Source organism: Ovis aries, chromosome 9, assembly GCF_016772045.2.
Source record: "Ovis aries strain OAR_USU_Benz2616 breed Rambouillet chromosome 9, ARS-UI_Ramb_v3.0, whole genome shotgun sequence".
Lineage (NCBI taxonomy): Eukaryota > Metazoa > Chordata > Mammalia > Artiodactyla > Bovidae > Ovis > Ovis aries.
The window spans coordinates 14,748,861-14,776,482 of NC_056062.1; the positions used below are offsets into that span (position 1 = coordinate 14,748,861).

The window sequence follows — 27,622 nt, forward strand, 5'->3', positions numbered from 1 at the left end:
GCCACCAGGCAAGCTGCACCCAGAGACACAGGAGGCCGCTGGCCCAGCCTCTGCACCCCTGCTGCTCTGTGGGCCCCACGGCCCCTGCTGACTGGGGCGACCCTGATGGGAAGCAGACGCAACTGGAGGCCCGGCCCGAGGGGAGGCGAGGGGCTCAGCCCGGGCCAGAGGGGCGGGGGTCCCTACCAGCACGACGGCCGCGGCCGGTCCCACGAAGGCGTAGAGCAGTCCCCCCTCCAGGGAGAGCCAGCAGCTGGGGAGGGAGGCAGGCTGGTTAGTGGCCAGACATGACCCCACCCAGGCACAGGCTGGGCACCACCAGCTTCCAGGTGGGCAGGTGCAAAGCCCAGAAGAGGCAGGAGCAAGCGGTGATGCTGCGCGTGATCAATTCTTTGGCTTCGCAACTAGAGGGAGCCCCCAGGCGGCGGACAGGTGAAGTTCACGGGTGGAATCGATCCAGAGCAGAGGGTGCCGCCCCCCGCCCCCCCGACTCTCCCCCAGGCCTGAGCTCCCCACCTCGCCCTGCAGACCCTCCCCAACCTCACGTGCCGGCCCTTTCTCTTGGCATCATGCTGGAATGTTAGGCTGGGCCCCTGGCCTGGAGTTCCGCCTGCCCACTCAACCCAGGCAGGCCCCGAGGCCTCAGCATCAGGCCTCCTGCTCACGGGAGGACCTGAGCCCTCCTCGCCACCGCACCTACTTCCCCGAGTCTCCTGGACACCAGCCAGGGGGCCCCAGGAGCCCTGAGCCCAGGGAGGGCTGCTCTTCCTTCCCCGTGTTCTGTTTCACCTGCCCTGAGCTTCCATGCTACCTGCCAAACACTCATCTTCATCCTTCAGAGCCCCACTGCAACATCCCACCTCTGATCTGTCCCCAAGCCGGGCAGACTGGTGTTCCTTCCGCTCAGCTCTGGGGTCAGTGTCCATGCGTCCTTCCCGGTACTCACAGCCCCCACCCCCCGCTCAGTCAAGTGCAGGGGATGCCTGCTCCAGGGCCTGGTCACGTCCCGGCCCCCTGGGCTCCCCAGGGAGCCTGGCCTGTGCAGCCCCTCCTCCTGCCTCTCGCTGCCCTCTTCTTCCCCACATCCACAGCCACGGCCTCCCAGGCCTCAGTTCTTCGCCCCACACCCTAGGAAGCCACACGGTATCCTGGTTGGGCATTCAAGGCCCCTGGACCTGGGTCGGCTGAGCCTTCAAGGCCTGTGACTTCATCCATGAGACAGCCCCGCCACGTTCCACCCTGTTCCTCCCCCGCCCCCCCGCCCCCAGGGGCCGTGTGCTGTGCTGAGTCGCTCAGTCGTGTCCGACTCTTTGCAAACCATGGACTGTAGCCAACCAGGCTCCCCTGTCCATGGGATTCTCCAAGAATACTGGAATGGGTTGCCATGCCCTTCTCCAGGAGATCTTCCCAACCCAGGGATCGAACCCAGGTCTCCTGCATTGCAGGCAGATTCTTTATCATCTGAGCCACCAGGGAAGCCGCAGGGGTCATACAGACTCCTGAAGACCTGGACCCTTTGTCATGCAGACAGGAACAGAAGCTCTGAGAGGCTAAGCAGCTGAGGACACAGGGGCTCCTATCACCCGGGGCCTGTTTCTCTCGAGCCTCCTGCCCACCGCCAGGAGGAGCCGGCGGACAGGGGGCAGAGGGCTACCCCCGGGCCTCCAGCTCCCAGGGCCCCTGCTCTCGCCAGGCCTCAGCATTCTCAGCTCTGAGACGGGTGCCCAGCCAGCCCTCACCTTCCAGGGTGGTGGGAGGGTCTGGGGAGCCGTGCGGCCTCCACCATGTCCCACCCCGCCCCAACTCACTAGTTCATGGTGCTGTACCCTCTGGCCTTGGTAAATCCCACAGAAATAGCCACGACCAGCGCAGGAAGCCCTAGGGGAAGAGCAGAAAGGAAAGGTGTCGGGCCGACCCCTACCGACTAAGGCCCAGCTCTGCAGGTGGGGGAGGGGAGGGGACAAGGCGCCTCTGAAGCCCGTGAACAGAGAATGACACTGAGCACGAGAGAGGGGACACGAGGTGGACAAGGACGAGAATGCACAGAAACGGGCGAGGGCTGCCAGGCCAGCAAGTAAAACAGGGTGCCCGGCCACCTCTGGACTTCACGTAAGGAAGGAAACACTTCCCGTCCTAAGTTTATCCTGGATGTCGGCTGGGATATACTCATACCACCAGGTTATTCCTCACCTGGCACTCAGACAGAGCCAGGTGACCCCCTGGAGGTGGAGGCTGGAGGGGCCACTGGAGGAGGATGAGGGTGCAGAGAGGGGGGACAAGGAGGGGGCCGGGTGGGGGCACCCCGCCGCCCTGCAGCACTCACCCCAGCCCAGGCACAGGAAGCGCTTGCGGACGAGGCGGTTCCGCAGGCGGCCCGTCACGGCCATGTAGGACTGCCAGGCCTCGGTCAACACCCAGCAGAAAGAGGACAGGAAGAAGAAGTGCAGGAAGGCGGCCACCAGCGTGCACACGGCCTGCGAGGGCGGGCGGGTGGGCAGCCGCTGGCTCACCGGCCCCGTGCCCACGCAGCAACCTGGTCGAGGCCCCAGGCAGGACGCCACCCAGGGTCCACCCGCTCCACCGCCAGAGACGGGCTGTGCGCACTGAGGCCCTGGGTCGTGCTTGCCTGACCCCACTCCCAAGCTGCCAGGGACTGACACCCCTCTCCCTGGCTTCCCCACCCACTTGCAGATGCCTCAGAGGTCGCGGGAGCCCACCCAAGAGCCCCAGCCCGAGCCCACTCGCTCATCAGCTGGCCACTCTGAGACCACACCACAAGGCACAGACAGGCTTGGGGGGCCTGGGACCGACGCTGCGCCAGCATGCTGGAGCTTGAGCTGGTCGTCTCAGAGCATCAGTCCCACTGGAGACTCTAGTCACCCAGTCCCCACTCCTGGCCAGGTGACAGCCCCTCCAGGCTGAGCGGTAGGGCTGCCAAAGCCAGAATAGTGAGAGGTCTGCAGGGCTCTGCCCCTGCCTCAAGTGCCCCAGGGCCCGGGGCCCTGCCGCGGAGCCTCCCCATCACCGCTGAGAGCCACCTCCCCGCCCGGGGCGCAGAGGAGGCCACTCACCTTGTTGCGGGTCTGGGTCTGCCCGATGAGGATGAGCGCATTGGAGGAGATGATGGACAGGCAGAAGTTGATGAGGATGACAGAGCGCTCTGAGCGGATGTACCTGTGGGCAAGGGCGGGTGGCGTGCTCCATGCCCAGCAGGGCCTCAGCTCCTCAGGAGCTAGGCGCCGCGGCCACGAAGCCGGGCCGCTTCCTCCCTGCAGGGCCCTGGCCTCCATCGCACCCGCACTGCTCCTCACATCACAGACTCGGCAGGGGCCAGGGGGTCCTGACCACCCCACGCATGGAAAGAGATGCTTTGCAAACCACAGTGGTCGCGGGGGAGGGTCTGGGCCAGGGGGCCAAGCAGGCCCACAGGGAGTCAGGGCAGACATCCGAGGAGGGGCTGCTGGGAGGGGCGCCGGGTATTTCAGGGTCACTGGTGTCTCCGCCCTCAGGCAGGATGGGGTGGGGGCAGGGCAGGAAGGCACTCCCCTCCCCCTCCACCCTGTGACTGCATCGACCCCTCATTGCGGGCCTCCGCTGCGGTCATGCTGCCCTTGGAGCCGACACACTGGGGATCGGGCTGGACCGAGCGGGTGGGGCAACCTTGGCTTGACCCTCAGTGACCCACAATCCCAACCCCTGGCTCTCGGGGCCCACTGGGAAGGGAGTCTGTGCACACACGCCCCCATCCCAGGGCTGCTGATGGCTGGACGGGGTCGCCCCCACACTGTCCCACCCCCTGGGGACCAAGGGACCAACACCAGTCAGACAGCACCCGAGCATGGGGGTCCATGGTGGAGAGGGCTAGAGGCCTGGGGCAGGAGACCAGCAGAGGCTCCCACCGGACACGTGAACCCAGGCTCGGGAAGTGGCCTGGCACATCCAGGTGATGACAACCACATTCACAGAAGTCGGGGTCTCGGGGCCTAGCAGTCACAGGACAGGGTGCTCAGCTGGGTGGGTCCCACTCAGAGGATAAGCAGGGAGCCTTCTGTGAGAGGCCTGTGGGCACGGGGCTGGGCAGGAGCAGGAAGGCCTGGCCCCGTGGGCTGCCCCTACACCCCCCTGCTGCCCACCAGCATCCAGGGGACTGCAGTCGGGATGGCTGGGGGTGATGATAGAGGTGATGGATGGTCCCAACTTGGAAGGTGAGAGAGAAGGACGGCTCTGGGCTCCCATCCCACGGCTGTCCCAATGGGAGAAGGGGTAAGGCAGCCCCAGCCACCCCTTCCTGGGGACCACCTCTGCACGAGGCGCAGTCCCCCTTCCTGGGGACAGTCTGCACCGCTCCACCCCTACCTGCAGGGGGTGCCACCTCCCCGATGGGAGGACGAGTAAGGCAACTGCAGTCACCCCTCCCTGGGGACCGCCTACCCCCCATACCCCCCATGGAGTGCAGTCACCCCTCCCGGGGACCCCCACAGTCACCCCTCCCGGGGATCCCCCCATGGAGTGCAGTCACTCCTCCTGGGGACCACCCGCCATGGGGCACAGTCATCCCTTCTGGGGACTGCCCCTGTGGTCACCCCTCCTGGAGACCACCCGCCATGGGGTGCAGTCATCCCTCCCAGGGACCTCCACAGTCACCCCTTCTGGGGACCCCCCCACAGTCACCCCTCCCGGGGACCAGCCCCCATGGAGTGCAGTCACCCCTCCCGGGACTCCTCCACAGTCACCCCCCGCGGTCACTCCTCCCGGGGACCCCCCATGGTGTGCAGTTGCTCCTCCTGGGGACCCCCCCATGAAGTGCAGTCGCCCCTCCCGGGGACCCCCCGCGGTCACCCCTCCCGGGGACCCCCCCCCCGCGGTCACCCCTCCCGGGGACCCCCCATGGGGTGCAGTCGCCCCTCCCAGGGACCCCCCGCAGTCACCTCCACACGGAGACGTAGATGATGATCAGCATGAGCAGGGTCAGGGACGACACGCCGCAGCCCACGATGAGCGTCACTGACGGCGCTGCGGCCTTCTCCATGCTCTGTGGGTCCGGTGGGGGGACAGAGAACAGAGTGAGGGGCGGGCAGACCTGCGGGGGACGCCGGGGGAGCCTGCCCCCCGCGCCCCCGGGAGCCCCCGCATCCAGCAGCCCTCGGCCCCTCTCCCGCAGCGCCTGAGGCGGTCCCCGGGGTGGGGTCTCATCTCCGGCCAAGGACGGGTCTCTGTGCCCGCCACTGGTATAATCGCGTGGCAAGCCCGGCCACAGGGCCCACCCCATTTCAGGAAGGGTCCCCCCGCGTCACAGGTGAGCTCACCAAGGCAGCAGGCCCAGCACCCACCATGGGCACCTGTCCCTGACCCTGTGGCTCTGCAGCGCCAGCCAAGGGCAGGGACCTGGCTCTGGCAGGGAGCTGTGGCCCCTCAACACCCGCCACAGACCCCAGCCCTCCACCCTGGCCCACCCTGGGGCTCTGCAAACAGCAGCTGCCCCCAAAGGCCCCCGCCACCTCCATGTGAAACCACCCCCATGCTGGGCACCCAGAGTCCGCCCCTAGACTCCAAGCCTGGCCCAGCCACTCCGTCCGCCCAGATACACCTCAGGCCCCTCTGGTCTCGGCTTGTCCCCTCCTAAGGGGGCCCGGGGCAGCCCTGAGCTCTGGCCGGGCCATTCCCACGCCTCCATGTGCAGCCCTTGTGAGCGTGACCCCCAAGCGGGAGGCTCACGGATGCTTGCTGAGGAAAGATCTCGGTCCCTCTACGTCTGGAATCCAGAGACAAACTGGGGACCCTGCAGCCCCTCCCACCCGCCCCCCCTAGAGGAAGGAGGGGGTGAGTTCTGGAGCTGGGGGGAGGGGCCAGGGGACAAGGGGAGTCTGGTGGCACCCCCCACAAAGCTGACCCCTCCATGGCCTGGCCCAAGTCTAACCTGGCTGGCACTCTGCTGACCCTGCACGTGCAGAGCGAGCCTCCCGGTCGCCTCCTGAAGCCACAGCGGCCCTTCCTGCCCCCAGATGGGACCGTTCACCCTCCTCAGGAGTCTGCGGTCTGGGGGCTGCTGCACAGGCACCCCAGGGCCCACCCACTGGGCGCAGCTGGGCCCACCCACTGGGCCGCCCTCCTCCATCCATGGCCGGACAGCCCTTCCCCCCACCAGGGCTGCCATCCCCGCCCTGAGCCACTGCTGGGGGCACCTGTCTGTCCCCCAAGCCTGCTGTCCTCACGTCCGGGAGCCCCCCTCCACCAGGCCCAGCACAGACAGGCGGTCAATGTGACTGGCTGCACGAATGGAGCCTGGGCAGGCAGGCTCCTGGAAAATTGAGAAAGTCGTTCAAGGTCAACCAGGCCATCCGCTGTCCCCAGGGGCTGGCCCAGGCCAGCTCCTGCGTTTCCACATGGGGCGCTGGAGGGCCCTGGGGAAGGGGGACTCTGGGCTCCAGCCAGCACCCCTGAACTCGCTGGGCAACCTTGGGGCCCTGGTCAGCCACAGAAGTCACGGGTGGCCAAACAAGTGGCTCAGGCCTACTCCTAGGCCGCTTAGGCCCCGACCTCAGCGGCCGTCTGCCTCCATCTGTCCCCGTCAGGCCTGGCAGCCACACGCCCGCCGGCTGCCCACCTGCCCGCACGCGCCCTCCTCCTCTCTGCCTGGCTCGCCCGTTGCTTCTGACAGCCCTAACCCTGCAGGCTCTCAACAGTGTGGGGAAGGGACAGGTGACAGAGTGGCGGGCAGGGGTGTCAGGGACCTCAAGGTCGTGCTGGGAGGGCTGGACCAGAGACCTCAAATGTGAGACGGGCCCCAGTCCACACGGAGAGCAGGCAGAAGCAGGCCAGCCTCCTGCTGGGACGGGCTCCCTAGCCAAGCTGCGTGCCCCAGGGCCTTTGCACATGCTGGTCCTACCCTAGTGCTCTTTCCCTGCCCTCCATACGGTCAGCTCTTCTCTCAGCTTAGCTATCATCTCCCAAGTGGCTCAGATGGCAAAGAATCTGCCTGCAGTGCAGGAGACCTGGGTTTCATCCCTGGGTCAGGAAGATCCCCTGGAGAAGGGAATGGCAACCCACTCCAGCAGTCTTGCCTGGGGAATCCCATGGACAGAGGAACCTGGCAGACTACAGTCCATGGGGTTGCGAAGAGTAGGACACGACTGAGCAACTAACACTTTTCGAGTTCCTCACAGTGAGGACTGGACAATCCCCTGAATTGGTCCCTCATCTGTCCGCCCATCCTCTTGCCTTGAGTCTCTGCAGGGTGCCAGCCCCTCCCACCCCACCCACCCAGGGCTTTACTCCTTTCTGGTTCACATGGTTACTGTCAGTTTCTACCACGGGAACTCCCTGCTTCCAGTCTTCTCCGGAAGAACCATCACACACCTTACGCGCCCTGAAGCTCTTTCCTAAGGCACTGTCCTTACCCCAGCTCTACCCCAGCACTGCACGTGGCTCATGGCCACCCACACAGACGAACCCTGACTCCAACACTGACTGATTCCTGATCCTGGTCACATGCTGAGCCGTGACCCTGGTCAGGCTGGCCGCATAGTTCCAGGCACATCCCAGAAGCGATGCCACCAGCCACTGTGCCCTGCAGACCGTTTAGCACACACCAGGCTGTGTGGACCCCGGCAGTACCTCGCCAGGTTTGGTCCCCACCCAGCCTTGTCCCCTTAGATGTGACTCAGAGCAGTTCCTCAACCTTCCCGCGGTCACAGCCTGGCACAGGCCACGGAGCCGGGACCTGACACTCCGGCTGCAGGCAGGGCTGGGGTTGGCGGGATATCAGGGTCTCACTTCCCTTCGCTTCCTTCCCTCCAGGATCTAAGCCCTCCCTGGCTCCTGGGGTGTGACCACAGCACCCCTTCTCTTCCGTCCTCTCTGGGCCCCTTGCTCTGGACTCCAGCCCCAAGACCGCTCTGCACCCTAGGAGCGCAGCCTCCACAGGCTCAGACGGACCCCACGCCCAGTGCACAGCTCCCACTCTGAGGGTGCAGGCAGGCAGCACCCACCCCCATGGCCCAGCTGCCCGCTGCCACCACCCCCTGCCGGCTGGGTCGCTCCACCTTCACATCGGTGGGACCCCCTCTAGGACTCCAACCCTCTCACCTCCCTTTCTCACTGCCCAGCTCCACTGACCTCAGCGTGACGCTCCTTGCTAGAGCCCCCACCTCCGTCAGGCAGGCCCTCCTGACCCAGCCCCCTCCCCTGCCTCCTGCTCATCTCTGCCTTTCTTGGCCTCCCAGGGGCCGCCATTGCTCCCCCTACGAGCTGCTGTGAACTCCCGCTCACCCCTCAGGGCCCTGCTCTGCGCCTCGTCTCGTGCCCATGTCCTGACCCGGGGAAGGAAGGAGGCTGGTGCGGAGCCCCCCAGAGTGGCCCTCTCTCCGCCTGGGCTGTCTCTCCAGTAGACATCGTGCCCCTTGAGGGCCCAGCCCTGGGCACGCAGAGGGGTGGGCTGCCTGGAACAGCCTCCCTCTCGCTCTCAGCCCTTCCCCATCGGCACTTCTGGGGCCGCCCTCACTGGGGCCGGAGCTGGCTGGGAAAAGACAGGAGAGTGGTGAAGGCTCTGATGGCAGCTGAGCACAAGGGGACGGCCCTCTGAGCCACGCCCAGGCCTAGTGGGCGTGCCCCAGCCCACTACTCTGCCATCTGACAGAGGAGGGCCCTGAGGCTCACGGAGGCCCGGCAGCCTGCCCTTGGTCCATGGCCGAAGGGTGGCTCTGTGGCTGCTGAGAGCTCCCATACAGCGGGATTCAGCTGCCTCTTCTGGGACATAGGGACGGGGTGTCCCCGCCTATATGTAGACCAGGCCACCGCAAGCCCCTCTGACTGCGGCTGCTTCCCCCCCGTCCCCCTCCCCCTGCCCGCCCCCGGACCCAGGCACAGCCAAGACCCCTTCACAGACCAGAGCTATGCGCTCGCCTGTGCACGCTGGCGCAGGGCCCTGTCCATTCACCCTCGGGAGTGCCAGAGCCAAGCCAGATCTTCCTAGAAAGGCCCCCTGGGCCTCATGCTCACCCCTGAGCTCCACCAGCGTCAGCCACCCACCTGCCCCTCACCTAACACGCTCTCCCTGCTGGCGGCCCCGGGCTCGGCAGGAGACCACCCTTCCAGGATGCGGGGGCCTGCCCTGCTGCAGGCCTGGCCCAGGAAGGTCCCTGTCAACAGGCACAGCCCTCGTAGTCACCCTGAGCAGCAGAGGCCACTTCCGTTTTCCACGAGAGGAAACCAAGGCTCAGAGGGACCAAGGGCCAGTCTGTGGTTGCCACATGCGAGGGACAGCCCCGTGTTTCAAGACTAGAGCAGCACTGATCTCCTGTGGGCCCGACCTCAGACTTGGAGAGGGCGTCTGGGCACTGCGCCCTGCTCCAGAGCCCCCCAGCACCTCCCGCCCCCCAAGGAAGAGCAGCTCCCAAGGCAGCCCTGCTCCACCTGCTCAACCTGCAAAGGGGACCCAGGGAACCCCAGCAGAGTGGGCCGCTTCCCTGTGCAGAAAGTCACCTCTTCCGGGAAGCCCCCAGCAAGGCCCTGGCTACTGTCCTCAGGGCCAAGCCCCCAGAACCAGCAACACCTACAGTTCTGTCACAGGGACAGCTTGAGGGGGACGGCACTCCGGGATCTGGGCTGAGAGCACAGACCCGGGTCCAGCAGCGTCGCCTCAAAATCCTGAGCGAGCCCTGCCCCCACCATGACTTCCCTATTGGTGGATGGAGGAGTTAGAGGCAATGACCTCCAAGGTCCCACCCAGCTCCTACCCTCTAGGTGCTCCTGGCTGACATCCCCTGCCCTCCCCACGTCCCCGAGGAAAAAGGAGGGGGCAAACTGCTCTCAGAGAGGCCTGGAGCCATCCTCCACATGGAAACTAGGGTTCTGTGACAGGGAGCGGTGCCATCCCCATCTGATGAGGGCCAGCTACCCCAAACACCCCAAAATCGTGTCCTCCACATCTGCTGTCCTCCCACGCCAGGCCTGGGGGCTCAACAAGCAAAGACCCTGTCCCCTATCCAGGGGCTTAGTGGGCCCTACCCCCCATCTGCGTACCCCGCTTTCCTGGGCCCAGTGAGAGAAACTTGGCCCTGGGCAAGAGCGCCCCCCAGCCCTGGTTGGCTGGGCCCAGCACCCAGGGCCCCAGCCAGCGAGCTGGCCCCAGATGCCGTCGCCATAGAAACTGGCAGCCCCCACAAGGATCATGGGAACAAAAAGGAGGCCCCTGAGACCATGGGGCCTTCCCAGGGAGGGCTGCGGGCCTGGGCCAAGCCCAGCGCCCTCTCCAGCCGGGACCCCTACCTGGGGATGAAGGCGCCTCCGAAGACCACGGTCCATTTTGGGTGGGTGGGGAACGCCTCCAGGGAGGGTGGCAGCTCCTCCCCCTCCCTCTCCAGGGCAGGCCAGGACCCTGCCATCCGCTGGGGGACGGACCCTCATCAAGTGACAGCATCGACCAGGCTGGCTCTGCCAGGCCATGCCTTCCTGCATCCCCAGCGCCCGGTGGGGGCTGCCCATCTCCCCTGAGCACCGGCTCCCTCCAGGGTCCTAAGCCCCCAAGGAGAGCGCGGAAGACTCACCCGTCAGTCCCTCCCAGGGGCCCCAGCCTCGCTCCTTCAGGGCCAGTCCCCAACTCCACACTGCCACCCACTCGGCTCCCACCCGCCCTCTCCAGAGGCCCGAGCCTCTCTGGCCGGGCCACGGGGGGCACCGGGGTGCAGCCGCCCCTCCCCGCGCCGGCCCCGGCGGCGACCGTCCTCCCCGGAAGCCCCCTCCCCGCGCGCCCCCGCGCGCCCCCGCGCGCCCGCCAAGCTCCCGGCCGGGGTCTCACCGCGTCGGCGCTGAGCTGGGCTAAGATGGCGAAGGTGGAGAGCCGGTCACAGAGGCAGCGCGTCCGGAGGGCGTCGAGGGGCACCGTGCGGCAGCCGCGCCACGACCAGGGCCCGAGCTGCGGGGGGGCGGGGGAGGAGGGTCTGGGGGCGGGACACACGGGGGGAGGGGAGACAGGGGCGGCGTGAGCGGCGGCCGGCCGCGCCCCGGCCCCGCGTCCCCGGCCCGCGCCCGCACCTGCGCCCGCCGCCGCGCGCGCCCCGCCGGCCCCCGGAGCCCCGCGCCCCATGGCCGCCGCCGCCGCCGCCGCCGCCGAGCCACGGGAGAGCGACTCGCGGGAGCGCGGGCCGGCGGGGCCGGCGGGGCGCCGAGCCCTGGCCCTGCGCCCGGAGAGCGCCCCGCCCCAGCGCCCGGCAGGGAGGGGCGCGTGGGCGCACGTGGAGCGGGGCGCCAGCCGGGGGCCGCGGCGGCCTGCGGTGCGCGCGCGGGCCGGGCGGGGTGAGGGGCGCCCTGCGCCGCCCGCCCCCGGGCCTCGTGTCGCGCTGGTGACCTTGGGGCCGCCCCGCCCCCACAGCCACCTCCGGGGCCGGGCCGCGTTGGCCAGAACGTGCCCCCTGGCGTCTGACCCAAGGCCCTCCTGCTGTCTGCCGCTGGGGTGGCGCGGGTTCCCTTGAAACCAGCACTTGCTAGGGCTTCAGTGCACCGGACTGAGCTACTCTGCAAACCAGTCGCTCTTGATCCAAGTTCCCCATCCCCAGGCCGGCCCACTTGTCCGGCAGCATCCAGCCAGGCACGCCGGCAGAAGGTGCCCATGAAGTGTCCGCCTCAGAGCTCTGGACCTGCAGGCTAGGGAGCTCCAGGCTGCCTGAAGAGCCGAGACCGAAACGGTGGTTCAGGAGCCACAGCTGGGAGGGGACTCCTGCCCCTAGGGCTGAAAAAGCCCCTCTTCCCCTGCTCACAACTCAGATCCCGAGTCTGCCCCGGGGGAAAATTCCAGGTCTCTGTGGCCAGGGTCTACCCACAGCCGGCCCTAGATCCCTCCGCCCCAGCCCCAGCAGTTGGGAATAGCGAGGAGCCTTCCAAAGGCCTCAGTCTGCCTCCCCCATCCCAACCCTTCTGTATGGGGTGGGTGACTCCACCCTGCGCCCCTCCAGGGGAGCCACGACCTCCACCCCCCACCCCGGACACGGAGAGGGTCTCTGCTCGACACCTAGATGCAAGCCACCACCCTGGGCTACCTCATGGCTGCGTCACCTGGGAAGTCAGGTACCAGCCTGAGCTGCGGTTTGCGGGGAGGGGGCAGTCCAGAGGATGACGCGGGGCACCCAGACAGCTGCCCTCCTCCCCAACACCCACATGGACGCTCAGGAAAGCAGAGGGGCTCGGCCGCAGGCATCCCGGAACCCAGAGCAGCTTGTGCTGAATTTGAGATGTTACACAATCTCTTTTCTGAGCGTCAGGCCCCAGGGGAGGAGGGACACGCTCTGGGCCTGCTGGAGGCCCTGGAATCTGCTCTTCTCTCTTCACTTCCCCCACGGGGAGGGACCTGCCCCCATTTCACAGAGGAGGAGAACTGAGGCAGCCCAAGGTGACAGCTAGGCAGAGGCCAGGCCTTGGCTCCGAGGGGTGCATGAGGGCTCTGTGGCCCCAGAAGATGCCTCCCCACCCACACTGTCTGTTCATCTCTGAAATGCAGGGAGGGGAAGGGACGTCTCTCTCTTGGGCACTGGGGCCCAAGCCCTGGGGGCCAGAGTTTGGGGGATCCAAAGCTCTTCCATCTTAGGGGCCCTCCATAAGGAAAGCCATGGGAGGGTCCTGCAAGCTTCTGCCTCTTTGGCTCCCTACCAGGCCTCTGCCTGAGCCTGCCTGCTTTGGCCCACCTGAACCCTGCTAGCATCTGCTGAGCCGAGTAGAAATCAAAACCTATCAAGGCCTCGCTAGAGACCCTTCTCTCTTTCCTTCTCTGGAAAAGAAGATCTCGATAGCCACAGGACCAGAAAGAAGACCTGGGTGATGGAAGATGGGGAAAGGGGGCATGGGGTCCTGGAGAGTGGGCCTCCTGAGAGCCCAGTCTGGTCCTCCCGCCCCCTCGGTGAGGGGGCATCGAGGCCTCAGCTGCCCCGGGCCCATCACACCCTGTCTCCCTCATCCCCCAACATCACACAGGACAGGACTGCAGAGTACTGAGCCGCAGCTGCCCCTGGTCCCTCCCACCCCTGGAGCACCCTGTCCTCACACTTGGGATGGCACATACAAGCCCCGGACCAGACACCAAAGGGCCAAAACAGTGGAGGCCAGAAGTCCCGAGACCCTGGGTGCTCGGGGGCCGTTCCAGCCGGGAGATACCACCTCTGTCTCTCACACTTGTCCACAACGTCGGCTACGTGCCTGCTCCTAAGAGCCGGAGTCTGGCCAGCCGGGCCGTCCCGGGTTCAAATCTCAGCTCTAATCTCCACCGCCCAGGCATGGACGCTGTCTTGGCCCTTGTCTGAGTGGAGGGGGGACCCCGACCCCAGCTCTTCCGCCCGCTGAAGGCTGTTGGGAGGGTCGGGAGAGGACAGCACCCCAGGCCTGGGGCGAGGGGAGCTGGGCTGGCTGGGGCCAGCAGCCTGGCGGGTTCCCAGGCAGTGCTGGCGGGTCTGCTGGGCGCCAGGCTGACAGCTGCCGGCCACCTCCTGGGAGAAGGCCAGCCCCGGCTGGTGGCTGGCCCCACAGGGCTCCTGCCATGGGCACTAATTAGCTTATCAGCCTCCCACAGGAGGGGCGGGCGAGGGGCACTGCCTGCTGCCGATGGGCTCAGCCTCAGACACGAGGAGGCATCCGCCCTGGTCCAGGGCGCCGGCCGCTGGGGCGGGCAGCCCGGGAGGCGGGCAGCTGCTCAGCTTGCCCAGACTCCACAGGACTGCTGGCGGGCTCCCTGGCACCTCCCCACACCGGCGGCCCCCGAGCTCCAGCGGGCCGGGGGGAATGTGCCTGGGCTCCTGACACACGACACAGAGACAGGGACCTGTTCCTTGCCCCTGCCCCACCTCAATCTTAGTAGCTTCGTGTGCATTTTATCACGTAATCTTTACAGTGATCCTCAGCTCAGCTGTGTAGATACAGAGATTGCAGCTCAGAGAAGTGGGGTGATTGCCTGAAGCCACGTACCACGACGACAGAAGGGCCCAGATTACAGTTTTTTATCTGTCTGATCAGCCCATATCCCTGACAAGGCCTACAGCATCTGAACCGCTGGGCTCTGAGAGGTCAGTCTGAAAGGGGCCCTCAAGGATGGCGCATGGCCCCTCCCCAGGCCCTTCGCTGAACTCTCTGGGCTGGGCCGGGCACCGCAGAGGACCCGCTGGAGCAGGCCGGGTGGGCAGAGGTTCCTGACGGGAGGATCCTCGCCAGCATCCCAGGCACACCCACCCTGACCAGGGAAAGTGCAGGCACACTCAGACCTTCAAAAAACCTCTCGGACACATCCTTGTACACCGACGACCTCTGACAGAAATCCCTCCTGTGGCCGTGATGCCGTTACCATCTCTGCAACACAGGCGGCTCGTTCCCTGCGCACCCTCTCCCCGACCGCTCCGCGTGCCGGAGACCACTGGCCGCCTCTTCACTGAGCTTCAGAAACTTGGGAATATCTGGGTCACAGAGCCAGGCCCCGCTTCCTGGGCCCAGGCCCGGGGAATCTGGGTCAAGGACACCTGTTCCACCCCAGCCCCCAGGTCCAGAGCCAGAGAAGGAGCTGGAGCCGCGGCCCCTCCCAGTCTGAGTGGAGGCAAGGGTGCAGGGGGCGCTGGGCCCCTCAGAGCAGAGCTCCCAGAGAGAGGCCGTCTCTGCCCCTAGAGACCAGGGCCTCCAGGACACAACCACACCTACCCCATCAGATCACAGCCCCTAGGACAGAGCTGTGCCCTCCGCATCTGCTGGAAAGGTCCAGCACTGCCCACCCCCCTGTAGGCCACCAGTTCCTCACCATGGGCTCCTCCCACCCTGCTCCTGCCAGACCCGTGTCACCAAACCCAAGGGACAATTCCCTTTACTTCAGACAGAGCCAGCAACCTCTACACACAGCCTCCGCCATTCGTCCTGACCCTGCGCTGGGACCTGAGTTTCCCCTAGCTACCCCCAGCCTCCGGCGCCTTGGGGTCAGTCCTGAATACACCCTGCCTCTTCCCCCCACCCCTATGCCAGCCTCACCTGCCAACCTCGCTCCCTGGGCAGCTGGCCTCCCGTTCCTGCCTCCCCACCACCCACCCCCGCCCGCCCCAAGTGGTCCTTGAGAACGTGTCCCCCAGTGGCTATCTGCGGTCTGCACGTCCGTCAGCTGGGCCTGGCCTGGCCAGCTTGTCCCCCACACCCGCAGCCACGCGCCCACGCCCCGGCTCTCACAACAAGGCCGTTCTGACCTGCGACCTCTCCCTGCGGCTGGAGGGTCCTCTTGCCCTGCCCGGTTTTCCCACCACATATGATGGTCTGATGCTCCCGCTTGAGTCCTGCTCTGAGAGGGCGCGAGGGGGGCCCAGCTGGCGCTCCCCACTGCCCACACCCTGGTGGGAATGGAGCACCCGGCCGGGACTTGCTGTGGGTGGGCAAGCGAGGCCCTGCTGCCTGGCGGTGACCCCCAGGCCCTCCGCCCCTGTGGCTTACACCTGCAGACCTGGGGGCGTCTGGCCTGCCTTGCAGGTGCACAAGAGTCACTGCTGTTCCCCACCCTGCGGACGCCGCCCAGCAGGAGCCCCCTCACCACCAGCTTCCGCCCTGCCCTCCGCCACCTGTCTGTCCCCCGCCATCATTTGAAATGTGCCAGGACACGCTGGCCTCTGCTCAAGACCTCCCCCAGCTCCCTCCTCACTCAGGGGCCCACAGCCCCAGGGACTGCCCCCCTCCCCGAGCACTCCCCTCCAGCCACACTCAGATGGTGAACCGCAGCGCGCCGCAACCCTACCCAGTGCAGCCACCTCACTCAGCACCCGGGCAGGAGCCGCACCTTATCCTGGTGCCCAGGTGGGGTGGCTCAGAGAAAGCAGCCTGGGGAGTTAGCTGGGCCCCACCCAGCTCAGGAAGCCCCGCCAGGGACCTCCCCCGGGGCCCAGGGTGGATGGGAAGAGGCTCAGCCTGTGGGAACCCCTGGCTGGCTCCCTGCGGGGAGCGGGGGAGCACCGGGGGCCAAGGTCTGCTCCCCTCCTGGGCAAATTCCCTCCAGGCCACTCAGAGCTGCAGCCCCCTCTGTGAAGTGGGCACCAGCACCCCTGTGATGTCCAGGGACCACAGGCACACCGTGCCCAGCCCGGGGCCCCGCGTGCTCATGGAACATCGGAGACGGCCATGGAGAGCCCGGCCTGCCCACCCACGGAGCCAGGGCCTTCACTGCGCTCAGGATGCCTCCCGCCAGCCCACAGAGCAGGCGCTATTATGGGACTGTGCCTCGGGGTCCCCTGGGGTTTGATGGGCTAATTCACACTGGAGTGTGAGTGACTCATAGGTGTCCTCCCACGCAGCAGAAGGAACCCAGAGTGGGCACAGATGACCCTGGTGAGGGAACAGGGAGTGGGCACGGTGTCTCTGCAGGCAGGGGCTCCCTCAGCCTGGCCTTTGTGCTCCCCAGACCATCCTTTCCGGGCGAAACCCCTGCGGGATCGTACGGGACACATCCAGAGTGCCTACCTCCCACCTCCCCCTATTGACTGTTGGCCCCCTATTGACCACCGATCCACAGATCAAGGCTCCTGCTGAGCCGCCTCGTCCAGGGAGCCTGCTGGGGTAAGCAGTGAGTTCCTAAGCATTGCACCTGGCTCCTTCATCAGGTCCTACCCTGCTGCTGCACTCTTGCTTCTTTTCTGGGTCAGAAGCACCAGCGCTCCTTTTCTGCTTCTTTTCTCAGCCAGCGGCTGGAGCTCACAGTGACCGTCAGGCCCTCCCCACCCCCAGCCCTGGCAGCCCCGCTTGCATGTGCCAGCCCAGAGGAGCCACCGGCGACTCAACACAGGAGCCTCTCCTGCCTCCAGGTCTGGGTCTTGGCTCGTCCCTCTGATCACACACTCGTCTGTCCCCTGGCTGACTCAGCCCCCTCCTTCAGGGCTCCCCTGAGGCACTGCCGTCTCCAGGAGGCCTCCTCAAGCTCTGTGCCCAGCCCCCGTCACCCCACCCGGCTGCTGAGAACCCCCAGGGCAGGCCCAGGTCAGTTCCATCTCCTCTTGGTTCAGGGTCTGGGGACCCTGGGGGATGGATACGTGTCAGGGCAGAGTGTACCCGTCCAGCCTGCACCCCTGCTCACAGGCTGTTCTCACAGCACTGACAGAGTCTCGGGCTCCCTCAGCATCCATCAGGCAGTGACTGGGGCCTCCGGAGCATCTCACATTCCCCACAAAGCTGCGATGGCCATCTCCTGGCTCTCAGCTGGCGCCACTCCCTCTGAGTTGGGGCCCCTGGCCACAGGCCCACCCCAGGCTGGGAAACCGGTCATCCTCAGGACCTGGTGGTTCTTCACTGACTGACCCACCCGCCTGGGCAAGGCCACCAGGGCCCTGGGTGAGTCTGGGGCCTGGAACTCCCCAGCCCTGCCAGGAAGTCCTCTGGCATCGTCGTTCAGTCGCGTCCGACTCTTTGAGACCCCATGGACTGCAGCACGCCAGGCTTCTCTGACCTTCACTATCTCCTGGAGCCTGCTCAAACCCATGTCCATTGAGTCAGTGATGCCATCCAACCATCTCATCCTCTGCCGTTCCCTTCTCCTCCCGCCTTCAATCTTTCTCAGCATCAGGGTCTTTTCCAGTGAGTCAGCTCTTCAAATTAGGTGGCCAAAGTATTGGAGCTTCAGCATCAGTCCTTCCAATGAATATTCAGGACTGATTTCCTTTAGGAATGACTGGTTGGATCTCCTTGCAGTCCAAGGGACTCTCAAGAGTCTTCTCCAGCACCACAGTTTGAAAGCATCAGTTCTTTGGCACTCAGCCTTCTTTATGGTCCAGCTCTCACATCCATACTTGACTACAGGAAAAACCATAACTTTGGCTGTGGACCTTAGTCAGCAAAGTGATGTCTCTGCTTTATACGCTGTCTACGTTGGTCATAGCTTTCCTTCCAAGGAACAAGTGTCTTTTAATTTCGTGGCTGCAGTCACTGTCTGCACTGATTTTGGAGCCCAAGAAAATGAAATCTGACACTGTTTCCCCATCTGTGTGCCATGAAGTGACAGGACCAGATGCCATGATCTTAGTTTTTTGAATGTTGGGATTTAAACCACCTTTTTCACTGTCCTCTTTCATCTTCATCAAGAGGCTCTTTAGTTCCTCCTCATTTTCTACCATTAAAGTGGTGTCATCTGCATATCTGAGGTTGTTGCTGTATCTCCCAGCAATCTTGATTCCAGCTTGGGATTCATCCAGCCTGGCATTTCTCATGATGTATCCTGCATGTAAGTTAAATAATCAGAGTGACAGTATACAGTCTTGACATACTCCTTTCCCAATTTTGAACCAGTCCATGCTGCATGTCCAGTTCTAACTGTCGCTTCTTGACCTGCATACAGGTTTCTCAGGAGGCAGGTAAGGTGGTCTGTATTCCCATCTCTTTAAGAACTTTCCATAGTTTGTTGTGATCTACACAGTCAAAGGCTTTAGTGTAGTTAATGAAGCAGATTTTTTTGGAATTCCCTTGCTTTTTCTATGATTCAGTATATGTTGGCAATTTGATCTCTGGTTCCTCTGCCTTTTCTAAATCCAGCTTATATATCTGGAAGTTCTCAGTCCATGTACTATTGAAACCTACCTTGAAGGATTTTGAGCATGATCTTGCTGACATGTGAAATGAGTGCAGTTGTATAGGGTAATTTGAGCATTCTTTGGCATTGCCTTTCTTAGGGATTGGAATGAAAACTGACCTTTTCTAGTCATGTGGCCACTGCTGAGTTTTCTGAATTTGCTGGCATATTGAGTGCAGCACTTTCACAGCATCCTCTTTTAAGATTTGAAATAGCTCAGCAGGAATTCCATCACCTCCACTAGCTTTGTTCGTACTGACTCTTCCTACAGCCCTCTTGACTTCACACTCCAGATGTCTGGCTCTAGGTGAGTGACCACACCATCGTGGTTAACTGGGTCGTTAAAAGCGTCACGGTTGCCACCACCACTACCATCCTCAACACCACTAGCATTTCCACTCCGTCACCACCAGCAGCAGCACCATCGACACCAAGACCACCGTTCTGTTATCAGCAGCATCCTCATTACCACCACCATCACTATCACCCCCACTGCCAGCACCGTCACCGTTACCACCACTAGCAGCTGCAATAATAACACGACCTCACTACCAGCATGGACATCACCGCTGCCCATCACGCCATCAGCAGCAACACCGCCGTTGCACCAGCATCACCACCACCAGCACTGCCATCAATGACGCGTTGCTGCCAAAGCTGTTGCTCTCACCACAGTCACCTGATCACCGAGCTCACCAGCACCACCTCCGCTGTCAGCAGAGTCACCACGACTGCCATCACCTCTGGGCCAGCACTGTGTCTGTGGACTGACACAGGCTGGGAACCCCCGTCACCGACACTCAACCCGCCACATCCAGGGCCCTGTGTAGGCAGAAACCGTCTTGCAGGAGGCCTCACCACCCACCATGCCAGTCAATCGCGATGAGCTGAACCCAAGCAACCTCACCCTCAGCACCATCTGATCCTCCACACCACTGACCACACCCCACCCTCCAAAGTGAACCTCAAGGTCATTCCACCAAGGTCATTTCTGGGCCAGGAAAGGGTAATGGTCACCGTGGGCACTCCCCGCTCCCTGCTAACGTGGAAGCTTTCCTGTCTCCTGCACCTCTTGCCATCTGCATCCTGAGTTGGTTCTCTGCAGAGAAGAGGACATCAGCCCCTGCCAATACCACCAGCAAGCTACCGGGCAGCCTGGGGAGCTGGGGTTTCGATTAAGACTTTCCTGCTTCAGGAAACTAGCAACTGCACATCTCAAGTGCGGGGAAGCAAGCGGCGCGAGGGAGGAGGGTCACCTCGCACCCTCCAGGCCCATCCCAGTACACGGACCCCCAGTCCCCCGGCCCCTGGCAGCTGTCTCCGTCGCCCCAGGCAGCCCCTCTTGGAGCCCCCAGATCTCAGTGGAGGAGGGAAGTGAGCGCCCTCCCCACTTGCGGGCACTGCCCTATGCGCTCAGGGCCCAGCACTGACCTCCCTGATGCCCCCTCCTCCCTGAGAGCAACTCCGGGCTCTTCCTTGTCCCCTCCTCCCCAGATCAGTGCGGGTGCAGGAGGCAGGGTTGGGGGAAGGTTCGAGAGGCCCCTCCCAGCTCCCCTGACCCCAGGCCACTTGACCAGGGACAGAACATGTGGTTGGTCCACCTGCCCCTCCCCACCTCTGGCGGCTTCGCGAGCACCAACATCCTCCCGAACCGAGCCATCCAGCGCTGTCCCCACCTGCATCCAGCAGGTCCCAGGAGCTCAGGGCAGCCACACTGTGCCTCCCTTGATGAGCCAGTCCCGACCCCTCCTCCACGACCACCATCGACTTGGGCACCCACACTCACAGGGCCACAGAAGTGGGCACAGGAAGGGAACAGCTAGACTTGACATAGTAGACCCGCAGGCCCTGACTCCACCCAGGAAAGCGCCCACCCCCCTTGAGCACTCGAACACATGTCCACGTGTCTGTGACGCTCCCTCTCCTGGCAGGGCCCCACCCCCGCCCCAGTGTTCCTTCCAGCGGGAAGTGAAAGCAAGCAGGTGGGGGACACCAGGTGGGGAGACCCAGGCCCTTAATGAGGAGAGGGCTCACACTCTGCTGGGGGATCACACTCTGCTAAGGGAAGTCACATCCTGCTGGGGGGATCACACTGATGGAAGTTCACACTCTGCTGGGGGTTTCACACTCTGCTGGGGGCTCACACTCTGGTAGGGGAGCTCACATCCTGCTGGGTGGCTCACACTTTGCTGGAGGGGCTCACACTCTGCTGGGGGCTCACACTCTGATGGCAGGACTCACACTCTGATGGGGGGCGCTCACATTCTGCTGAGGGGCTTACATTCTGATGGGGGCTCACACTCTGCTGGGGCATTGCACACTCTGCTAGGGAATTTCACACTCTGCTGGGGGGCTCACACTCTGCTGGGGGGCTCACACTCTGCTGGAGGGGCTCACACTCTGCTAGGGGCTCACTCTGATTGGGAGGCTCACACTCTGCTAGAGGGGTCACACTGTGCTAGGGGCTCACTCTGACTGGGGAGCTCACACTCTGGTGGGGGCTTACACTCTGATTAGGGGGCTCACACTCTTCTGAAGGACTCACAATCTGCTGGATGGGCTCACACTCTGACTGGGGGCTCAGGCTCTGATGGGGGTGCTCACACTCTGATGGGGAGGCTCACACTCTGATGGGGGGCTCACACTCTGATGGGGGGGCTCACACTCTGATTAGGGGGCTCACACTCTGATTAGGGGGCTCACACTCTGATTAGGGGGCTCACACTCTGACCAGGAGGCTCACACTCTCATAGGGGGGCACATGCAGATACACAGAATTTTGGCAAATGGGAATCAGAGCTGAGAAGCAGGGGACCTGGGGGGACTGTAGGAAAACAGGAAGAGAGGCCTCCAGAAGCAGGTGGCTTTGAGGCTGGAGAAGAGGCACAGGGACCAGAGACAAAGGCGCCAGGCGTTCCAGCTGGCGCCAAGGAGGGGAGTGGCGAGGGGCCCGTGGGGCGGAGGACTGTGGCTGGGGAGCCAGGCTGCCTGCCAGGGTGGGGCACTCACCGCCCCAGGTTCTGAGCACAGCTGCTGTCTCTGGGCCATGACCTCATGCTGTCTGTCCCCTCCAAGTCCCAAACCCAGCCAAGACGGGCAGGCCCGGACTCAGATGCCCCTCGAGGAGGGCAGGCTCAGAGCAAGCCTCTGCCAGGACCCCCACTCTGCAAGCACACAGTCCAGGGGAGGCTCAGAGGAGGGAGGGGCGCTGGGGAAGGGGCTGGGGCTGAGTCCAGAGCAGGGGCTGGGGGTGGGTGGTCTTGCCGCTGAGAGCTGCCCTGCACCCCTCCCCCAGCCCTAGCTCCCCCCCAGGTAGGGGCGCAGTGCACGACCCCACCTCCCACCCACGCTCATGAAGAGCCACCAAAAGGCCTCTGTGTCCAGCTGTCTCCCCCTTCTCCACCTGCCCCCCTCGCCCGCCTTCTCTGCCCCCATCAGGAACCAGACGGCGTGGGAGAAATTGGGCTGGGAACCGGCCGCTGACAGCGACCTGGGGACCCTGCCAAGTCTCCCTTCCGCTTGCCCCCCTCGGCCTGCCCCCTCACCGCCCTCTCCAAGGAAACCAAGGACTTGGGGGGGGGGAGGGGCAAGGCTCTTAAAGGGACCAGGACACGCACTTGGGCAAGGACCCCAGGGAGGGGCCTGGGCCTGGGTCCTGAGCGTCCCCCAGGATAGCTGCATCTGCAGGGGGTGGGGAGAAAGCCCAGACTGGCACACCCACAGGGCACCCAAGGCTTGTCGAACAGAACTCTGGGCCCGGTCCTCAGCCCGACTGAGAAAGCTGTGTGAGTGAATGCTGGAAGGTGCCTGGTGGGCGGTCAGGCTTTGGAGAAAACCCTACAGACTGGGGGAGCTGGGGGATCACCCTGCCCTCCACTAGCCTGTCCCAGCGTCTGCTCTCCCAGCTCAAGTTCCATAGTGTAGGGGTGCCCTACTTAGGGAAACCCCTAACCTGACTCAACAGCAGCCTGCTGCAGGACTTCTCAGAGCCTTTACAGCTGACTTGAGTGTGGACCTAGGAGCACAAGACATGGTGGGCATGAAACCCTATCGGGCACAGCACCTTCCAAAATGAGGGCGCAGCACCCAGGCCTGTCCTGTCCTAACGTCCCCACGCTGGGGCTCAGCCACACCATCTTCAAGTGCAGCCAGAGCAGGTGACTTCTGAGGGCCTGCCCGCTCTGACTTCTCTGCTCTGCGTAACTCTCAGTTGTTTATTTTTAAAAAGGAAACTGCAAAACATTTGCAGCTTCTTAGAAAGACACAGGGAGCTGTCCTTTCAGAACCACAGACATGAACTCCGGGCGGTGCTTTTGGCCTTCGTCAACCCCGCCCCCACTGGTCCATCCTTCCGGACTCCCCTCCCCCGCCATCTAAACATCTGAGAGTTCTGAAAAGACTCCCTTTCCCTCCCTAGCAGCCCTACCCCCTAGGCCCTCACTGCCACTGGCCAGGCTGGCATAAGGGTGTGGGGGCGTGGGGGGGCGGCCTTGAGCCTCGCTGTGAGCAGTCGTCCCAAGTGTAGACGCTGAGCCTGTGTGTGCAAGAGTGCGTGTGCGACTGGGGGCGAGGCAGGTGGAGGGTCTGCACTGTGGGTGGAAAGCCTGAGTCAGACTTTCCGAGAAGAGTGTGTCACATGCTTGACGGGTGCATGTGTCTGCAAGAGGAGGCGGCCCTCCACACACACGGCACGTGCACAGTTGCACGCTGCACGCGAGCACGCGCCAGTGACGCCGGGCGAGACGCTGCGTCAGGCTCAGTGTGTGCCCAGGGCCAGGGGTCAGAGTGTGCCAGGGCCGGGCTCAGTCTGGTTTGGGATCTAGGCTCCTGAGGTGACCAGGGCCAAGACTCAGTCGTGGGTCAGAAGCTCACTGCTTCTCAGCTAAAGGTCGCTGCTGCTGCTGCTGCTGCTGCTGCTGCTGCTGCTGCTGTCGCTTCAGTCGTGTCCGACTCTGTGCGACCCCATAGACGGCAGCCCACCAGGCTCCGCCGTCCCTGGGATTCTCCAGGCAAGAACACTGGAGTGGGTTGCCATTTCCTTCTCCAATGCATGAAAGTGAAAAGTGAAAGTGAAGTCGGTTAGTCATGTCCGACATTTCATGACCCCGTGGACTGCAGCCTACCAGGCTCCTCCATCCATGGGGTTTTCCAGGCAAGAGTAGTGGCTCTCAATTCCCACCGACCCCTCCCCCCCACCCACATACATACAATTCTGCAGACATGAGACCCTTTCTCATCCAAACATATACAAACACAGGCCCACACCAGCACAGACCTAACCCCTGGGCACACCAGTGGAAGCAACCTGGGGCCCTGGCCCTGGTCCCCACTTCGGGTCACCTGGGAAACCGTTGGCTCTTTGAAGCCCTTTTATGTGAGAGATGGCCTCACCTGGCCACGAAGGGAGGTGCTTCCAGCACAAAGCATGGGCGGGGAGAGCCAGCTGCCTCCCTCCTGCCCCGTGCCTCCACCCCGTCACTTCTGGGCCCCAGGCTGTCCAGCTCTGGGGCAAAAGCTTCGGTCCCTACCCTGAGCTGAAGCACCAACCTTGCAGAGCCTCGGCTTCTCCAGAAGTAACAGGCAGGGCTCCCAGGGCCACCCCGGGACTGAGCAGGGCGCTGGTGGGCGCATGTGTTCTGGGGCACCTCCAATGCGGGCCAGCTGCTGGCACCTTTCCCCTGTCCACAGGGCCCTGGGCCCAGGCACAGAGGCCTTAACAGTCCCACCTGTCCGGGGGTACTGGGAGAGGGCAAGGGAAGCCTGGGGTGTGGGCAGGCCCCCACACCTGAGAGAGGAGGGGCTAGTGGAGGCCACAGCCAGACGTGAGCGTCCCACGGGCCTGGCCACTGTCCGCCGCCCATCCCCACTCTGTTCCCACATGCAAGCAGGCAGACTCCGGCCCCAGGGACACTCCCAGGGGGCGGGATCTGCCCCGACCATACCCTGGGGACAGTGAACCCAACACTCACTGGGCTGGCCAGACCTCTCACAACCTGCTGCCCCCAGAGGACCAAGGGGAAGGATGGGTCCACCTTTCTGGAAAGCAATTTACTACTGAGGCCTTGAAGTTGTCCAGGGATTTGATGCCAACGAAACAACATAAATGTGAGCAGAGCTATTCAAGGGCAGGGCTGCTGGGTGAACCAGGCACCCCAGGGGCTCCGGGCCACCTTTGAACAGCCCAGTGGGAGGGTTTCTGGACTGTGGGGAGGGGCTTGTGCTGACATCAGGGGCCAGATGGAGTGGATGGCAGCCACATGATGGCCACAGGGGCCAGCCTTGGGAGGACGCGAGCCCTCGTTCTTGCCTTTTCTTTTTTCACCCTTTTCTGTCAGTCCATTTGGTGCAAAGTTTATGCCGCTCGCCAAACTCAGAGAAAAACAGTCTCCGGCACAAAGCCAGAGGGCTGGTTTCCTGGGGTCACGGGGTCCATCCCAGTGCTTCCTGGACACTGTCCTCACACCCCAGAGCAGGCAAGGGCAGTGAAGTCCACACACGGGCCTTCACTCTCTCACCGCGGGGCCTTTGCACTGTTTGTTCCTTCTGCCAAAATGCTTGTCCCCATACACCCACGTGCAGTGCTGAGCAGGCGTCTCTCAAACACCACCCCAGAGAGGCTTCTGTGAACCTGCTCTCGGGCTCCTCACCCCCCCGCCACCAGATCCACTGCTTCCACTTCTTGGCACGCGGCATGACTGGACAGTTTCACAGGGATCTGGATGCTCCTACTTTCCCGTCCTTCCTCATAGGGGACAGGAGGCTGAGCACCAGCACCTCGTAGAGTATGCTGTCAATGGTTAGGAATCACTGAAGAGGGACAGGCGGGAGGGTGGGAGGATGGATGGACAGATAGATGGATGGATGGGGTGGGTGGAAGAGTGGATGGGAGGATGGATGGATGGGTGGAGGATAGATGGATGGGTGGGTGGATGGACAGATGGGTGGATGGATGGATGGGAGGATGGATGGATGGGAGGATGGATGGATGGATGGGAGGATGGATGGATGGGAGGATGGATGGATGGATGGGAGGATGGATGGATGGGAGGATGGATGGATGGATGGGAGGATGGATGGATGGGAGGATGGATGGATGGATGGGAGGATGGATGGATGGGTGGAGGATAGATGGACGGGTGGGTGGATGGACGGATGGGTGGATGGACGGATGGGAGGATGGATGGATGGGAGGGTGGATGGATGGATGGGAGGATGGATGGATGGATGGGAGGATGGATGGATGGGAGGATGGATGGATGGATGGGAGGATGGATGGATGGATGGGAGGATGGATGGATGGGAGGATGGATGGATGGATGGATGGGAGGATGGATGGATGGATGGATGGATGGGAGGATGGATGGATGGATGGGAGGATGGATGGATGGGAGGATGGATGGATGGATGGATGGGAGGATGGATGGATGGGAGGATGGATGGATGGGAGGATGGATGGATGGATGGGAGGATGGATGGATGGATGGGAGGATGGATGGATGGATGGGAGGATGGATGGATGGGAGGATGGATGGATGGATGGGAGGATGGATGGATGGATGGATGGGAGGATGGATGGATGGGAGGATGGATGGATGGATGGATGGGAGGATGGATGGATGGATGGAAGGGAGGATGGATGGATGGGAGGATGGATGGATGGGAGGATGGATGGATGGATGGGAGGATGGATGGATGGGAGGATGGATGGATGGGAGGATGGATGGATGGATGGGAGGATGGATGGATGGATGGATGGATGGGAGGATGGATGGATGGATGGATGGGAGGATGGATGGATGGATGGATGGATGGATGGATGGATGGATGGGAGGATGGATGGATGGGAGGATGGATGGATGGATGGGAGGATGGATGGATGGATGGATGGGAGGATGGATGGATGGGAGGATGGATGGATGGATGGGAGGATGGATGGATGGGAGGATGGATGGATGGGAGGATGGATGGATGGATGGATGGGAGGATGGATGGGAGGATGGATGGATGGGAGGATGGATGGATGGATGGATGGGAGGATGGGAGGATGGATGGATGGATGGGAAGATGGATGGATGGGAGGATGGATGGATGGATGGGAGGATGGATGGATGGATGGATGAGAGGATGGATGGACAGATAGATGGATGGATAGGACAGGTGGGTGGAAGATTTTGATGGATGCATGGTAATCACACCCTTACCCAACAACTTCCACGGGTCCACAACTCCTACAAACTGCCCCTTGCAGCCTCCCTCCCACCCCACACCCCTGCCCCTATGGCTGCCCACTCTTACTGGCCATGCCTCACATTCCTCCTGTACCTTCCAACCTCCACACTTTTGCTCAAACTATTTCTGCCCAAGACCCCCCTCCATCCTCTGCCAGGAGAACGTGTCCTCCTCATGTGTAGGCCACTCTGGGAGCCTCCCCTGCCCTCACAGGACACACCTCCATCATCGCACTGCCCATGGCATGAGGGACGTACCTCATGGCCCTGGGGCTGCCTGGGGACTGGCAGTGCCGGGGCTGAGGGAGGCAGGTGGCGACAGTGACATGCCGCTCTCTGACCACCCCCTCCCCAGTGGATACCAAAGCCCCGGGGGAAGGCCGAGCCCCCACCAGGCCCACCTGGTCCATCAGGTTCCAGCCGCCAAGCTCTCTCCTGCCCAGTTGCCCGAAACTCTGACCCCCCTTGCCTCTGAGGGCTGTCGCCACTTTGGGGCCTTTGCACAGACTCTTTCCTGTGACTACATGAGCCCCCACCTACCTTTCGCTTTGTCTCCCTGTGTCTGGGAGGAACCCTGCTCTGGGCGCCCATGCAGGTGCCGTGACCCTGAATCACAGCCTGGCCAGTCCAGCCCAGTGCCCCACCCCCACTCATAACAGCAGGGCGACAGGGCCTGATACAGGCGGGTGTCACATGCCGGGTAGGGTGCTGGGTCCGAGACCCCAGGAGTCCCCGTCTCTGCGTCCCATCAGTCACCCTGGGTCTCACGCAGCTGCCCTGCTCTGTGGCCACGCCCCTTTCCCTCACCTGGCCTGGGGGACCGCTGCAGCCCTCTGGACCTGAAACC

The 27,622-nt window shown here is 63.4% G+C and overlaps 1 protein-coding gene across 5 annotated transcripts in view; it reads right to left on the bottom strand.

Annotated features, from left to right (window-relative positions):
• Positions 1–27,622, bottom strand: part of ADGRB1 (adhesion G protein-coupled receptor B1) — a 78,126-nt gene that overhangs the window by 16,758 nt on the left and 33,746 nt on the right. For 2 of the 5 annotated variants that reach the window (XM_060419944.1, XM_060419943.1), the window contains exons 18-23: positions 10,796–10,937; positions 4,929–5,032; positions 3,072–3,174; positions 2,324–2,474; positions 1,827–1,878; positions 187–253 (exon numbers count right to left, since the gene is read on the bottom strand). In XM_060419944.1, coding sequence (XP_060275927.1) covers positions 187–253; positions 1,827–1,878; positions 2,324–2,474; positions 3,072–3,174; positions 4,929–5,032; positions 10,796–10,937 — 619 coding nt within the window. Of the gene's footprint in view, positions 1–186; positions 254–1,808; positions 1,879–2,323; positions 2,475–3,071; positions 3,175–4,928; positions 5,033–10,266; positions 10,281–10,795; positions 10,938–27,622 lie in introns of those variants that run through there. The other 3 variants (XM_027972819.3, XM_060419942.1, XM_060419945.1) reach the window with 2 other exon arrangements.